Genomic DNA, 16,192 nt, shown 5'->3' with positions numbered 1-16,192 from the left:
ATGCCTAATGTGTTTGGCATCTCTCCATGCCACTGGTCAGCTCCACACTTTTATTCACTGTTCCTTCTGCTAAATGTGGTACTTAATTTTCGAATCTGTATGTCCTGAGGGTCAATCACCAACAAAGTGATAGTCACTGTTCTGCAGGAAGTCATTTTAAGGAGGTGTGGATTTCCCTGTGGACAAAAAAGATTCTTGTCATCCATTTATATTGGCTGCTGTGGCTTCTGCAATGTGATCATTTCTGGCCACGCAGCTGCATAGTTGTCTCCATTCAGATGGGGATGTCTGTCCTTGATTGGGTGAGTTTGAATGGAAGAAGAAAAGGTTAAACGGCTTCTCTGCCTACTGCTCCTCATGTCAGGTTAAACCCCAATACTTGGTTCACAGAGAGGTCTGTGCAAGTCAAGCAAAAGTGACCCTGAAATGCCCCCAAATCCCACTCTTACTGCCTTTGGTTCTCTTCAACAGAAAGTAATCCCTTTCTCTTGGTGGGGTTTCACCTTCAAGGTGTTTTCAGGCAGCTACTCACAAATATCCCTGGGACTTCTTGCAGAGTATTATGGTTGTGGTGAGAGCCAGCACTCATGGATAATCTCTTCAGAGAGTACTGCCCACATGATAAACCCTTTGGCAAAAAGCTGGAGAACTGTTGGTGCTTTCTTGTGGGCATCAAGTAGCACTGGAAAACTGTACCACAAAATTTTCAATGGGAGCTGGTTGAACTAGTTGGAATATGTTTGAAGGCTGCTTAATAATAGGAAGAGGACAGGATTTCACTTCTGCTGGCTGTTTATGTATCTTCTGTTTATGCCAGGCAAGACTCCACTGATATGCAAGAGGTATTAGACTCTAAGGCTTTGTTTTGAAATGTGTTTCTGTTTCAATATGGTACCAGAGAAAAACACCTCTGGCTGCAGCATTGTTTCATAGACATTGCAAAAGATTTCAGATCTGCTTCAATATGTAGGGTAGATAAAAAACAGGCATTTGTTTTACTTAATGGTCTCAAAGTCTTTGGATACAAATGAGTGTTCCATCCAGGTCTGCTGAAAAGTCCCATGACAGTTAACTAGGTGACTTTCTTCCAACAGTTAGGCAGTTAAGCAGAGAGGAATGAAAGAGTAAAGGACTCTCTTCTTGACAAAGGAAATGTTTCAGTCTCAAATCTTTGAATAAAACTGATGTAGGTGATACATGGCAAATACCAACTTGAGCAGCCAAAAAGCATGTCACCAACAGAAAACCTCCCGTTACCCTGAAGGCGACCTCAGGCCATGGGTGAGCACACTACACACCAGGAAGAACTGGAAATATGCAAAGGTTTTACTTGCTGGGGTCTAAGTGCACGAGTGAAGCAGTAAGGCAAGATCCTAAGAGGACATATTGTGTGTCACATCTGAATGTATGGACATTCAGGACAATCCAAAATAGATTTATTTTTGGCACGCACCACCAGTTGCCTTTATTGGCTGCATCCTTCTGCTTAGTACACATGAAGAAATGGCAACTGATGTTTTCCTTTTGAAAGGTGTATTTGCTCAAGACAGCAATATTATTTGTGCTAGTAGCCTACTCAATTATTTACCAATTTTTTTCTCTCTCTGCTTTTTAAAGAGAGCTGAAGTGTCTTTGCAGTTTAGGCCACTTCATGTCCAGTCTTGCATTCTGCAGCCCGAGGTATTTTACACACTGACTGCTGAATCAAATTTACTTTTCTTACGTTAGAGCAAAACTTCTTTGAAACTAGAGGTCAATGTGGCCTATATTATCTTATTGTTATAACAGGTCATAGAAACAGTTTCTTACCATTTGCAATTTGAACCCCTAACTCTTTAAGCTGGTAATATCCCCCCTTATTTATTTTTGTTAGTCCTCTTGAATGTCAATAAGTGAATGACATGCATTCATCGCCTGTGTAAATGAAATGATTGGCATTGGATTTTCTGCCTGCTGCCTGCCTAGTGGGAATTCCATTTGGAGCTATTATTTCAGGCTCCTTTTGCTCACTCTCCTATGTGTGCAGGCTTTGTAGATTTTAGCAACGTAAGTATTTTGGACATTAATTTTTCTCACTTGTAAAAACACGATGTGCATTGGAGAGTGCAGCCCCACCAAATGTCTCCAAATGGTACAGCTTAGCTCATGAAACCTGGAAGAAAACAATCATGTAGCAGTTTTTCTTCTTTTTGTAACTGTGCTTCCCAGTGCCACAGAGTGGTTTTGATACCTCCCACATCCAGGGGTGCACGTATCGTAGCAGGAGTGGAGACATTCTGCTGTTTGTTATAGACCAGATTCTGATGCAGGAGCATCTCTTCCAAGTGGTTCTGGTTGACCCAGGATATGTGCATGCCTTATGCCTTGTGCCTCAGATTTCCCTGTTTTTACCCTGATGGTGATGATGGCTGGTGGTTGGGGATGGAACTTCAAATTAAAGGGTGAGGGGAATGTTGTTTACAAACAGGGAAAGCTTCAATTTTTGGGCTTGTGCTGGGCTGTCCATCTGTACTGTGTTGACTTTGCACCAGTAGCTCTTTATCCCTTTAGTGAGTAAACCAAGCAGTGTTTCCTTAGTTGCTGCTTCCCAAGCAGTGGGCTGGATCCTTGCGCAGAGTCACTTGCCCTTAGTTCCAGCCCCGAGTTGAACTTCAAAGAGGGTTTTGTTACATGCAGAAGCTCTGCCCTGCCCCACAGTGCAAGGGTATTGGCAGAACTGATTCTTAAACTACCTGGCACTTCACAGCACCCTCCCTAAAGCTGCCTCTCTCACTCCTCACCATCATGTGCCCAGATCTTGCTCACAACCAAGTGAGAAAGATTGTCCCTTTAATGAGGAGGTGGTAAAAGGGCTCCCTTAATACCTGTGCTTCCCACATAAACCTCCTCAAAGAATCCCTCAAAGAAATAAAGCATGATCTGCTGCCAGATTGCTAAACAGTTAACTGGATCATAGTGCAAGTGATGAAAGAGTGCTCATCATCTTTCAAGAGTACATTAAGGAACCCTATGGTCAGAGCTGAGCATTGATGCTTCCCAGCTCTCACATGGGGCAAATATTCCAATTATAGTCTTCAAAGCCTTAGTGATAAATGTTGGTTGATAGCAACGTGTTGTGGAAGAGATTTGTTCCTATGTTGTTGGTTGGGGTTTTTTGCTGCTGTTTTTTAAGTCTGTAATTACGTAAAGCATTCTCAGAATGGGATGCCTCAACTTTTGAAACCAGGTTATTAATTTTTGGCTAGCTGGCAAGCACACAGGTTCAGATTTCATCCTCTCGCATGTGTGTGTTTCAGCACTTGTGGGTTCTTGGATTGATAGGGATATAGTTAAAACAGAGGAAAAATGGAAGCAGCTGCTGTCATCTGTTCTAATACTTTCCTAAATGCTTTGGGGGCGTGGGGGGATTGCTTTAAATGTGTTACACTTCTAATGGAAATGTAACTTGTTGAAGTATTCCTGGCTTTGTGGAGGAAAAATGCCTTCATTTGGTGCGGTCTTTTCAGTTTGTGAATCAATGTCATCATTTTACAAGGTTACTGGAAGAAGTCTTTTTGCTGAGGAAGCTCAGGCAATGTGAACCTTGCTGTTGTTTGTTTATTTATTTTTTCTTTTCTCCTGAAATTAATCACTTGTTATTTTGCTTTTGGTTTCCAGGGTCTTGGTTGGTGCTCCCAAGGCAGAATCTAAATACAGCACATCTGTTCAGTCCCCAGGAGCTGTGTTTAAATGTCGAGTCCATACCAACCCTGACAGAAGATGCACAGAACTGGATATGGGGCGAGGTGGGTAGTTATGATGCTTGGGGGTAGAAGAGGGGAAGCAAAAGAAAAAGCATACCCCAAATGGCTAGCTATCCTCCTGCCTGCTTCAAAGAGGCCCCAAGACATTGAGAGGGACTCATCAGCCTGTCCTGATGGATTTTGAGCACCAGGATCAGAGGTGTCATATTCTCTTCAGCATTATGAAATAGCCACCCACCTTACACTGGTGTCCTCCCAGTGGCCCTGCTCTCCAGCAAGTAACAAGGCAGAGGTGGATTTTTTTGCCTGCTTGCCCCAAGCCACTGTCCTTTCTTCACCTGATTTAGTGACTTTGTAGCCTACCGGTGGCTGGGAGCAGTGCTGCCTACTCCAGGCAGTCCTGAAATAAGGGTGCATGGGATGACCCTGGGTCGTGTGCTGGTGGGAGTGTGATCTGCAGTGTTATTAGCCAGGTGGTAGTCTGTGGGTAACACAGTAAATAATTCATTTGGTTTGCTTCTTGTGCTAAAGGAAATAAGTTTCTTAGTGAGAGCCATCCTTGTATGCTGTTGCATGTGGTCAGGATCGACTTTGGTTTCTCTGATGTACTGTTTGAATCAGAGGAAGATAGAGTCCTAAAGTAAAGCTCTGATCTAAAACCTTGTGCTGGATTATGATGGAGAAAATGGAAGCCTTTCGATCTATTGGTTTTCTTGGTGGCATGCGTGTTATTGCTTTCTCTACCAATAAAAAAGGCATTTTAATATTGTTCATCGTTGTATGAGTGAGTTGAGTAGAATTCATTTTTATGGAGCTTTCATGAGTTAAAACAATGTTTTGGCCAAGTTTGAATTGTCCTGCTACTGAAATGTAAACTGTCTCTCGTGCAGTCACGAATACTGCCTGACAGGACTGAAGATTTAAGCCTCCATCTTTTTTTTCTAAGTACCTCAGATCTCATTTTCAAGAGTAATCTTTGCTTTGATTGCATTCTGCAGGCAAGTTCTTATCTCTTCCGTTTTCTTCATTTGGATGGTTTATTCAAGTAGAGCTGTGGACATGCTGTAGTAGCTGCTGGCTGTTTGGGACAGGGTCTGTCCTCTGCTATGTATTTGTATGATGCTTAGAGTGAGAGCGCTGTCAGGCAAGTGATTGATAGGCAATGTCTTTTCTTGTCGGGATTCTTTGGTGGTCATTTAAAACTCATGTCTCCTTGCCTTGCTGCATTCCCCCTCTTTCTGTAGGCAATTCTCGGGGTACGCTCTGCGGAAAGACCTGCAGAGAAGACAGAGATGATGAATGGATGGGCGTGAGCCTGGCTAGACAGCCGAAGGCTGGTGGAAGTGTGCTGGTAAGTCCACTCTTCATTGATCTCATTAAAACCACTGCTGCTGTCTGACTCTAATGCTAAACATGTCAGGATTAATGCGTTCGGCAGTGACTGACGGACTCCAGCTTTACGGGCAGCAAATTCTGTAGTCCCTTCCTTCAAGCGGAAGGAAAAGTGAGCCCCAGCCAGAAAGCTTTATTTATAGAGGGAGGACTTCAAAGCTGTCACACCTGACTTGTGTCACCCAAGGGCTTCCTCCTAAATCTGAGGGATTAGTTTTTGAACAGAATAAATAGAACTTTGTCTGGGAGGTACCTGCTAGTTTGTTCTTTTTGTCGTTTGTCTGTGTTTATGCCGAGAATATGTGTGCTGACATTTTCCCTGAGTGTATGTATTGCATGGCAGAACTTACCACAAAAAATGTAAGACGAGTCCTTGTGGTGATATTTAATTTATGTATATTAATTTTCCATTAACAGGGCAGAAGAATTGAGAGTAGAGGTGACTTAGTGGGGTGTGTGTGTGTGTGGCCTTGTTGTCTTTGATATAGTTACCATGCAAATAAACAGGTCAAGGAGAGCAGATGTGATCCCTAGGGTGTGGAATTTATCTTTGCAAAACAACATTTCCTGTGTCAGAAAAAAATAATCATAAAGAGAGCTAGGCTAAAACCTTTATAAAATACATGGGTGTATTCTGATCAATAGTTCCCTGTGTTTACATGCGTGGTTGGTCTTTGACCGTCTACCTGAGTGTGTCTGTCTACAGGAATGTTAACTGAAACAAAATAACCCCAACAAACTGCAACAAAACGTTGTTCATAGTATACGGGTCAGGCAAACTTCAAGTGTCTATCATAATAACCCTGACAACAATCTAATTCTAAACACTGGTGTTTGAGTGTTGGAAACTTTCCAGTGATAGAGGGGATTGACCTGGAACAAGGCAGCAAACTGTCACAAAGCTGCAAGGGAGAAAGATCTCGTGCAATGATTACTGTGCCAACCACCTGTGTAAGGCAAGTTGACAAGGCTGCTTCACTTAAAGGCATTTTTCTTAACATGCATTTAGAGACCAAACACAAGCCAACTCCTTGCACACCGATTTCCCCATGGGAAGAAGGTGGTTCTTACACCTTTTTTATCTGATTGTCTCTTGGTGTACAGCTTGCCAATGCTATAGAGGCTGGCTGATGCTTGGATCTTTTAAGTTGCTCAGCACTAGAGGAGGAGAGGAAAAACAGGGGCATAAATAAAATACACTGTAACATGTATAGCAGAACAGAAAATTAAGGCATTGATGCTAATGTAAGCAATTAATGTATTCATGTTTCTTGATCTGTAAGTGGGCTCAGATTTGTGTGTGACAACTGACAAGTAACTTGCGCTGATCAGGGTAAAGGTACCTTGAGACAGAGCATCCTCTCCATTTTCCAGTCATTAGGCTGAACTAGACAAAAATCTTGTCCCGTTTTCAGAATCTAGCACATAGACTTTTTTAGGCAATGCTGAGACATTGTGTAGAAATGGTATCTTAAGAATAATGGTTTCTTTTATTTTGGTGCAAAGGGGAATGAGTTGCAGCTGCTGATTAGGTGTCATCTCCCTAGATAAAGGAAGGAAAAGCTGGTGGGTAAAGGAGCTGGGCAAAGGCTGGGGCTTGCTGCTTGCTGGCTGAGGGCAGGCTAGAAGGATGAGAGATGTGGACAGGCAGTGAGGACTTAGATTTGGGCTGAGGGGATAGACATTTCAGATATAAAGCAGGTTAAAAGCAGGATGTAGCTGAAGTGAAATGCATGGCTGATGGTGTGCTTATTCTGGATCAGCTTAATCTGGTAAAATTTCTACACAAGTTACACTGATTGAAGGCAATCCTAAACCAGCCCTTTGACAAGATTCTACTGCCCTCACTGAGGAGATCGTGTCTGAATGCTTGAGCATAGTTAAGTGTCTAATTCTCATTGATTTCAGGAAGGTATTTATCACCAAAGCGCTGTCTTTAATTACTAAACATCTGTGCACATCTGTATGCAGACATAGCCTGGAATGAAGGCATATGAATACCTTTGTGAGAGGAAAAGACCTGCATTTTTCAGGACATTGTTACTCTCTGTTTCGAGATACCTTTTTAATAAAAAAGATTTGTGAATTTCCTATTAGCGGATGGTGCTTGGTTCATGTACACTCTTCTAGTTTTAAAGATCAGGATTCCTTTAAAATGCAGTTGTCTTGGAAGTGCCTGTGAGAAACTGGTGTTCTGAGAAGATGTGCCCAAGTGTGTTTGGAGCCACATCTGCTGATTTTAGCTTTTTAACAAAATTAGTAGCTAACTCTTGTGAGCAATGCTCAATAGTAGGGGTGTGTGTACTCTACATTGTCAGGCATTGCAGTTCTATTTACTGCATCTCTTCAAGGGTTTCCTTTGATATTTTTGCATTCAGTATCCATGGATGGATTTTTTGGGGTCTATTTTTTTTTTCCCCCCATAAATATGAGTTAGTCTCTTTTTTAAAATCATGTGAACTATTCACACTTTTGAGGTTGTGTGTTAGAGGAATTAGTCCCACAGTTTAACTGTGGATTGTAGAAAGAAGATGTTTCTTTTGCCTTGAAACTGCTTAGTGGCTTACATTTCTGTCTTACCAGCCTTCCCCTGTTGCCTGAAAAGAGCACCACCTTCAGTGGAAAGGTGCAGTAGGGAAGCTGAGGACTGCGCAGGGAGGCTTCAGCTGAAGTTTGGTAAAGTGCATTGTGTTTGAGGCCATATTGTGGCAGGAAGTTACCGAGACAGAATTTTATGTTTGTGTGATGGGCTAAATAGAAAAGCATCAAACAATGAGGTTTTAAACAAATAAATAAGTAAGATTAGCTGAAAAAGCTCTGAGTTTGCATGTCAGTGGCTTCCTGTCCTCGTGCATGCTAGCGGTCAATATTTGCATTAATCTGAGTGCTGCAATAATACATCTGAAATTGCTGACTCTTTCCAAACTGAAACAGCAAAAGTACTCCTTTTACTTTTTTGGGGGAGTGGAATGGGGAACCATGGGTTATGATTTGGAGATAAGCCACATCCTTCAGTCTTACTTTTCCTAAATACCTGCTACATCTGCCCATACTCTTTTTTTCTTTTTTGATTGAGTGTTGGTAGTTGATGTACTGGCATATTCAGTGATTGTGCATGAATCTGTAAAACAAAACATATAATTGCAGCAAAGCCAAAGTCCTTCTAATGAAGAGCAAACCAGAAGTGGTCTGACAATGGCACATTCAAAAAAATCTCCTCTTTGGACTCTGACTTTAAAAGTCAGCAAAGGGGACCATGCATTCAGGTGGGGCACCCAGGCTCCAAAGTGAAGCCGGGATCTCTCGTGTTGCTTTTCCTACGGTGCAAAATCCATGGCCATGGTTCGACACATGAAAGAGCAAAATGACCACAGTTTTTAAGTAGCCTATTCATTATATTGTGGTAATGCAGTGTCTGCCATCAATACAGATCTCTGTGCACTTTCCCAGAAGCATTTTATTTTGCTTTAAGGGTTTGCATCCTTTCTCCCCTGTTCCATGGTAGATCTGGAGTCCATGTCTTGGCAGCAGCTGCTGAGCACCAAAGTGTGCTAATGGCCTCTTTGTTGCACAGGGGCACACCTATGGCTTGCATCTAAAAAAGGGTATATAAGCTGTCAGTGGTTTGCAGTTACCCTAGGGAAAAGAAATCCCACAGGAAAACTCTCTCCACATCATTAAATTCAGTTGTCATCTCTGTTCCCAAGACCTCTTCAAACATGTGCCATCAAAGAAGGAAGGCTGCAGCCACCTTTGATAGCACATCACCTTGCCTAAGCAACTTCGAATAATGCAGGGACCATGTACTGTAATACAGCTAAACATTTTTGGGAAGGCAGGAGAACCAAAAGCAGCTGTGGAAAAGCTTTACCATGGCTGGGAAACAAATGTGCTAGTTGCTTGGCTGCAGAGAAATGAGTTTCAGGGAGTCAGAGGACTCCTTTCCATTGGGAAGATGTCAAATTCTGCAGCTGTGGCGTGGAGGAATCAGGGAAGCCCCTGCTGAGATAACCGAGGTGGAGCTCATCTCTTAGAGCTATGGTTATGAGCTGTCCACAGACTCAGGCAGTCAGTGGTAAGCTGTAATGTGCCTGAATACACAGCATGCTGAAGGTACATAAGAGTAATCATTAAAACAAACCAAAGAAAGCCAAACAAAAATCGAATCCCAACAGATTAGTGAAGTGTGCCCAGAATTGCTAAACTGAGCCCATGGCCTCTGGTTATTTTTGAGCATATTTCTTAAGAAGTAGCTCTTTCCTGTCTCCCTCCCCCATATACTGTTCTGTCTTTCTTGGCCTCTCCACCTCACTCCTGAGCAAAGCCTCCTGCTTGTGATAAAATGCTATTGCTCTCCCTAACTCTGCCATTTGTGCTCCTCCGGGAGAGATTAGTAGGTTAATTTATGTGATTCCCTTGCAGTTTCCGAGATATAAAATGTGAAGGAATTTACAATATCATGATCCTTTATTTACCTTTCCACAATTTTAAAAAATACTGCTGGTCTGTTTCTGTTTGAGTTTACATCCGGAGTCGGGCTTGACTTGACTGTCACTCTAATGATATGTGTCTTTATGGTACTGTCTTTAAAAGGGCTGTGCATGTGTGTATTTGTGCTCACAGCTTAGATCCATCAGGAGAGAAACGATTTCCTGGTGACTCTGAAAACAAGTGTTTCACGTGCTGTTTTTTTATTGCTGTTGAATTTTGAATGAGTAGTGCATGGGGATTAAAATCAGAACTGAGATTCTTTAAAGCAAGAAAGGGAGTCCCCAATGCTGTTCTTGACAGGACTCCTCAGGTACATTTGGCTGTCAAGCAGAATGCCATCAGCTGCATCCTTCGTGCCATGGGTGGCAGCCTGCGCCGCGCGGTGCGGTGCAGAGCTTTCCGCAGCCCCAGAGTCTCCCATCCCTCTGTGATAGCCATCTTCAGGAAATACATGCTTCTTGTTGAGTGGTGGAAGTTAGGAAAGCAATAAATATTAATCTCTGAATGCAGCATGGCTTTTGCACAACTGGTTTTGCTCCGTTTCAGTTAAAAAAAAAATAAATTAGGGTAGTATTACGCTTTTATGTCTTCCTGGGGTTAATGGGAAGGGGCCTGTGTCGACTGCTGGATTGAATTTTGAGTTTCCCAGTGGTTGATGCACTTCTCAAGTGTTTTACTGGATATAACTGTGCCTGGTTTATGGAGTTTTTACTGTGAGATGCTCCCATGGGCCATGTGCTCAGCTCTGAGCTGCTGAGGCAGAAAAGTCATGTAGCACACAGGAAAGGAAGAGAAAGGGTGTCTAATCTGGGAAGGAGAGGGTCAAATGTGGGGATCACGAAGGGGGCCGACCAAAAGTTTCCAGGAAAAACTGAAAGTATGTGGAAGACATGATTTGTAGCATAGTGGCTACTCTACACACATGGGACCAAGCCTTAAGTGATATAAATTGACGCATCTACACTGATTTCAGTGAGTTAGACCAGCTGGAGATATGGCACAGAATGTGCTCAAATTCAAAGCCCTTGCTGTTTCCCATTTCATCTCCTTTTATTCCAACAAACCTGTGAGCATCAGTGGCTTTTTGAAGCAAATGGATTCTGGGAAGGTGTGAACCAGGCTCTGTATTGCTTGTACACGTGCTTGTATGTGGCAGTTGTACTGTGTCCTGGTGAGACTGGTTTAGTTCTGGTTTTGCAGGGTGATCTTATTCTTTTCTATGAAGGGAAAGGCACCTTGATCTCTGCAGCTCATCTGCACCTTGACTGAGGTTGCCACAAAATCTCTGCTTTTTTAACTTAAATTCACTACCGGTAGGCAAGGCTCAGCTCTTCTGTTACCAGAAACAGAGCTGCTTTCCCAGTGAGACAAGCCATTGACTCACACATGCATCCTCTAGCAGGGTAACCTTTAATATGGCCTTATTAATCTTCTGAGTCTTAGCATTGCTTCTGATCCTCTTATGTGAATTTTCTATGTCTTTATTCCCACAATTCCCCCCCTTTTCTGCTTCAGCTGGGTTCTGTCAGTGCGTCTTTACTTCAAAAGATCTTCACTGGCCATGAGGATTCATACACAGTGAAGGATCTTAAAATTTCCAGCATGGGCTCTGTCTTGCTCTGAGACCTGCAGTTTTCCTAGTCGTGCACACATGAAGGCTGAGATCTGAGCTGCCAGGTCAGGCAGTGTCATGAGCTGCAGAAGATGACAGCGAGAAGATGGTTTATCTAGAAAAAGTGGGGTGTAAGGAGAGGACAGTGGGGCAGTGTGGGGAAGGTGATGCTGGGAGATCTTGTTCATGTGTGCTATGCCTTGGTTTGAGGGCTGTCCTGTGACTCTGGGTCAATGACATGCATGATATGATCTGTTTAGGCATGTGCACACCGCTGGAAAAACATCTACTATGAGACAGAATACATCCTGCCCCATGGCTTCTGCAATATCATTCCCCCCAACCTGCAGCCCAACGGGAGGAAACTCTTGCCCTGCTACGAAGGTAAGAGGTGTGGGGGCTGGGAGTGGGGCTCACCTCTCCCCCTCACTGCTCTATCATTTTACAGCTGCTGTGTTTTCCCTTAATTTCCATAGCCATCCGCAGTAACCCTCACTACTGGTATTTTTCTTTCTTTTTTTTTTGGTAACATACAGTTGCCTTGCAGCACAGTTGGGGTGGTGGTAGGTTTTGGATGAAGTTGGGAGAGTGGCGGAATGATTGAATGGGTCCTGTGACTTACTGTGCATGGTTGCACTTTGTTAAAGGAATAATACATTTCTGAACAGTGTTTTTGAGGCAACAGCTCTCTACTTCTCATGTGAGTAATCAGTAGATATTGTTCTGAGCTTGGCCTTTCATACTTTGCTGTGGCACAGAGTAAATATCCTGAATTATATTTCAGTTGGGAACCAATTTGTCCATCTTAAGGATACTTTTCCATTTTTGTGTTTTGATTTTTCAGAGGAGGAGAAAGGGCTGCTTAGCACCTTGCTGATTTCAGGGAACTTCTGCAGCATTTATATTAAACTGTTTTTGGGTGCTGTAAGGTGTCTTGGCCCCTGTTTGCACCTTTTGATGGTCTGGGTTTGGAGGGCATGGAGAGGAAGGGCTCCAGCTCTGAGCAATGGGTGGCTACCCCTGTTGATTCTGCTCCAATTCTCAAGTGTCAACGTTTTAATTTTCCAACTCTCTGTTGCATTTGAGACTCTTGTATCATGTTTCCGTTTCTAAAGACTTCAGAAGACAGCGTCTCTTCAGCAAGAGCAATTAATTAAACCAGAGGCATGGGTGTGTTCTTAGGAAGAAGATAGGATATCACCTAAGATTTCTTGGCCGTCAGAGAAACGTGTGGGAGGAAAACACCACCTTGGTTTCTGCCATAAGTCCTTGGCATCATCTTTCCCCTCTTGCCTGTAGGAGCCTGAGGGAGCGTGGGAGTTTGGAAGACAAGAAGCACCCGTTTTTATTTTGTGCAAGACCTCTAATTTTATGTATTTACTTGCTTTTATTAATTCTCCTGTTCTGAAGTTGGCAGCAGCACCAGAAGGCTTGCTGCTGACATTAGTAAGTGGGAGAGGGATAAGGGCTGTGGAACTCCCAGAGAGTTTCTCTACTGCTGGCAAGAAACTGTGTCCCAGCTTGGTGGCCTGTGAAGCCAGCTCCATGACAGAGCTGGGTCTGCTCCACTCCATGCCTGCTCTTTCTTCTGATGCAGCTCCTCACCTCCCTCTGGGCTTTGCCCGGGGAGCTGCCACAAACCCATACACCTTCTGGAGACTGCACGCACTTGTGCACTGAGCATTTTCCAACCCTGAAATTGCTCATTATTTGAAATGTGAGGAGTTTAACATTTCTTGACCATGCCATGCCAGCTGCTCTGCAGCAGAAAGTAAACCACATAAGCCTACATGTCATAAGCACGATTTTTTTAATTATTTTTTTTCCCCCCTTTTTTCCTGTCAGCAAAATCAGGGTAAGGCCTCATACTGAGGAAATGCACTGCCAATAATCAGGTATTAACTTGATGGTCAATGCACATGGATGGACACACTGCTGGGGCTCCCTCCAAACCTGTGTTCCTGCTTCTGGGCTGCCTTAAAGATGGTCCGCCTGGGGCTGTGGCAGGGAGGTGGTTTCTGGAAGAGACAAACCGCTGGTGTTTTTGTGTGCGTCATGTCTTTGGAGTAAAAACTGCTGCTAATCTGACAGGATATTTGCCAGGAATTGCTAGAAAATAGAAATGTGTGGGCCTAGGACACGCAGAGGAGCCAGTGGAAAGTTGGCAGAGCTGGTGCAGTACGATGTTGGCTTAATTTCACTCCATGCTAGAGTGAAAATTGGAGGATTGGGATTGATTTTCTTCCCCCCACCCCCCATCAGACATGAACTCACAAAGTATCATGAGGGATGGCTGCATTTGTTTGCTTCTGGATCTTTTAAATCTCAATAAAACAAGCTTAAAGAGAGAGGCAGCCATGCTACGTCATGGAGAGTGATTTGTTGTTTGAGGTTTGCCGTGAAATAAGATTGCAGTCATCCTTGCAGTAACATTTTTCCTTCACTTTCTGGAAGCAGCAGAAGAAATTCTCCACTGACACTGGGGAACAACCTGAAGGGGAGAAGTGGCGAGTCTGATAGGGATAATAAACATGGTGTGCAACACTGCTGAATTGCTGCTACACCAAGAACCTCTTGGCTGTCACTTGGGAGGCTGCCAGAACCATGGCTGTAAGCCCTGCACTGGAGGGTGTGCCTTTGCCTGCCGAGTTCCTGGCGTCTTCATCTTCTCCAAGACTTGCAGCGTGCAAATAGGTGCAGGCAGTTGTGTCCTGACACCCAGGAGCCCCGTTATTAGCACAGCTCAGGTGATAAGCCCCACGAGAAGCTGTTGTGGCTGTGTGGTCCACAAGCAAAGCTGGCTCCTTCCTAACTGGTGATGGGTGCAGGCCGGTTGAGTGCATATCAGTCGCCATCTATATGTGTGTGCATGCACCCCAAGACATGATGAGCTTGTATAACAAAACCAGAAAGGGAGAGGAGTCTGACCCTGAGACAGATGTACTTAATGCATACAGTATCTTTTTTCTCCACATAAAGCAGGCTTAATTAAAGACAAAGGAGGAAATGGAAATTTCCTGACTGGACGGTAGTGGTGCAACAACACAGTAGTCTCAATCCATCTTATTCTTGTCTGGCTTCCCTGAAAGGGCTGACAGAAGTCTGGAAGCGATTGAGAGCTAATGAGAACAGCAGCAAGCCTAATAGTTAAATGCAATCTTTCTGAGTAGGAACTAATCTGGTTTATATGAGCTGGATGTCCTTTGTGGTATAGCTGGCATGTGGAGCCATGGTCTTCCAGGCAGTGCTTTCACTTGTTTATTTTTCCCCTAGTTCTAATGGCCTTCCAAAAAAGGAAGCTGCCTTTTCATTACCCCTGCCCCCAGTGCATTCAGTTTGTAAAGAAGAAGGGTGGCCACATCCACCATGAGAAGCAGCCCAGCTGATGGGAAGAGCTGGGATGGTTTCCTAGTTCTCTGCGGTAGGAATTGGTGGTGGAGGTGGGGAAGACTGATGGGCCCTTTGGTTAGTAAGTATGGGGAACAGCACATGCTCACGTGCCTCGCTTCGAAAGGGACAAGCAGGTTTTCCCACAGGCTCCAGACCACATCTGGTTTTCTGGGAGCCATCAAAACATCCCTGCTTTGTGGTGCAAACCAAATACCACAGTGCTAGGTCAGAAAAATTGCTGCTGTTTCTTCCAAGTGTACTGAAATGCTGTCAGATAGGAGGGAAGAGGCTGCCAATGCAAATGATAGTTTATTGTAACTGTCCCCTTTGCTTCCTTCGGTGAAGATGGTAGATAAAGGATTTTATTGCACTGTGAAGCTTATGCTGTGTTACAGCATTGAAGTTTGCTTGGAAACTTTTGAAGAGGTTTAGTCAGAGAAGAAGTTGAGGAACATTTGCCTTCAGAATTGTCATGCATCACAGCTTTTTTTTTTTTGGTGTATTGTTTTATCCAGTTTTTTCTTCCTCAGCCTAATTTCTCTTATAACAGGAGATCATCACGGCTACAAACCACTGCCATCTTCTCTCTTTTGCTTTATGTATATATTGATGGCACATCTTCAAAGTCACAGAGGCAGCCACCTCTTCCAGACTCAGCCTCATCTTGCTGCTTTGCCACAGCAGTTAGTTTAGTGGCTTGTGGTCTGTGTAATTGGGGGTGCACCGCAGTCTGCGGGCAGGCGAAGAAGAACAATAAAGAAGTGTAAAAACAAAGGATCTGTTCATGACAGCAGTTACTGCCTGCAGCTACGCGGAAACTGCCGAATCCACTGTGTGTGATACCTAAACCTCATGCAAATGTTGCTATTCAGGTGTGCAAAAGCTGAGAGCTGACACAGTAACTGCAGTTTCCTGCTGTTTGATCGTTTCACTGCATCGATGCATGGATGGATGGCAGGCAGTGTCATAGGAGGGGCAGGTGTCATTGCTGTGCACTGAAGTGGAGGGAGGGTAGAAGTAGTTTTGGTTTTCACGCCTTTTGGGCTCATCCACTGCTTGGGAGAACCAGACCTGCTCTAGAGAGGAAGCAGAAGTCTGTAAGGCTGGGATTTGACAGTCCAGGGCTGTGCTCCTGATTGCATGGCTGGAAAGGAGACCCGCTTGAGCATGTATGAAGATGCGAGTTAGGTGGGCTGATGAGAATGGGTGATTTTATGCTGAAAGGGTTATGCTGCAGACCAGAAATTCATAGTATGTGTGGGCTGGGCTCCTGGTTCCCTGAGGATTCCCTGCATCTGTTTGGATCCCTCCAAAACATGGTCCTGATATCTGCTCTGTGTGAGTGGAGCTTTAAGTTCTGAAACAGCCTCAGTGTCTGAGGTGTTTGGGTCTCTGTGCTTCTGTTTCCTCTTGCAAAATATCACTAAAGCTGTTTTCTCTCGAAGATGTTAGGAAAATGGGTCAATTGGTCTGTGCAATGTGTTCAGATCCGGTAGTGATATGATGGAGGCTTGATGCCTGTAAGGAGGAAGGACAGTCATTGCTTTGCATCACTGCTGTGTGT

At 44.0% G+C, this 16,192-nt stretch overlaps 1 protein-coding gene across 2 annotated transcripts in view; it reads left to right on the top strand.

Annotated features, from left to right (window-relative positions):
- The window catches only part of ITGA9 (integrin subunit alpha 9), a 226,490-nt gene that overhangs the window by 4,614 nt on the left and 205,684 nt on the right, over positions 1-16,192 (top strand). For both annotated transcript variants that reach the window (XM_051611862.1, XM_051611861.1), the window contains exons 2-4: positions 3,658-3,785; positions 4,988-5,094; positions 11,499-11,622. In XM_051611862.1, the coding sequence (XP_051467822.1) occupies positions 3,658-3,785; positions 4,988-5,094; positions 11,499-11,622 (359 nt within the window). The remainder of the gene's footprint in view (positions 1-3,657; positions 3,786-4,987; positions 5,095-11,498; positions 11,623-16,192) is intronic.

This window comes from Apus apus, chromosome 2, assembly GCF_020740795.1.
Source record: "Apus apus isolate bApuApu2 chromosome 2, bApuApu2.pri.cur, whole genome shotgun sequence".
NCBI classification, from domain to species: Eukaryota; Metazoa; Chordata; class Aves; order Apodiformes; family Apodidae; genus Apus; species Apus apus.
This window is presented reverse-complemented; position numbering and strand designations above follow the sequence as displayed.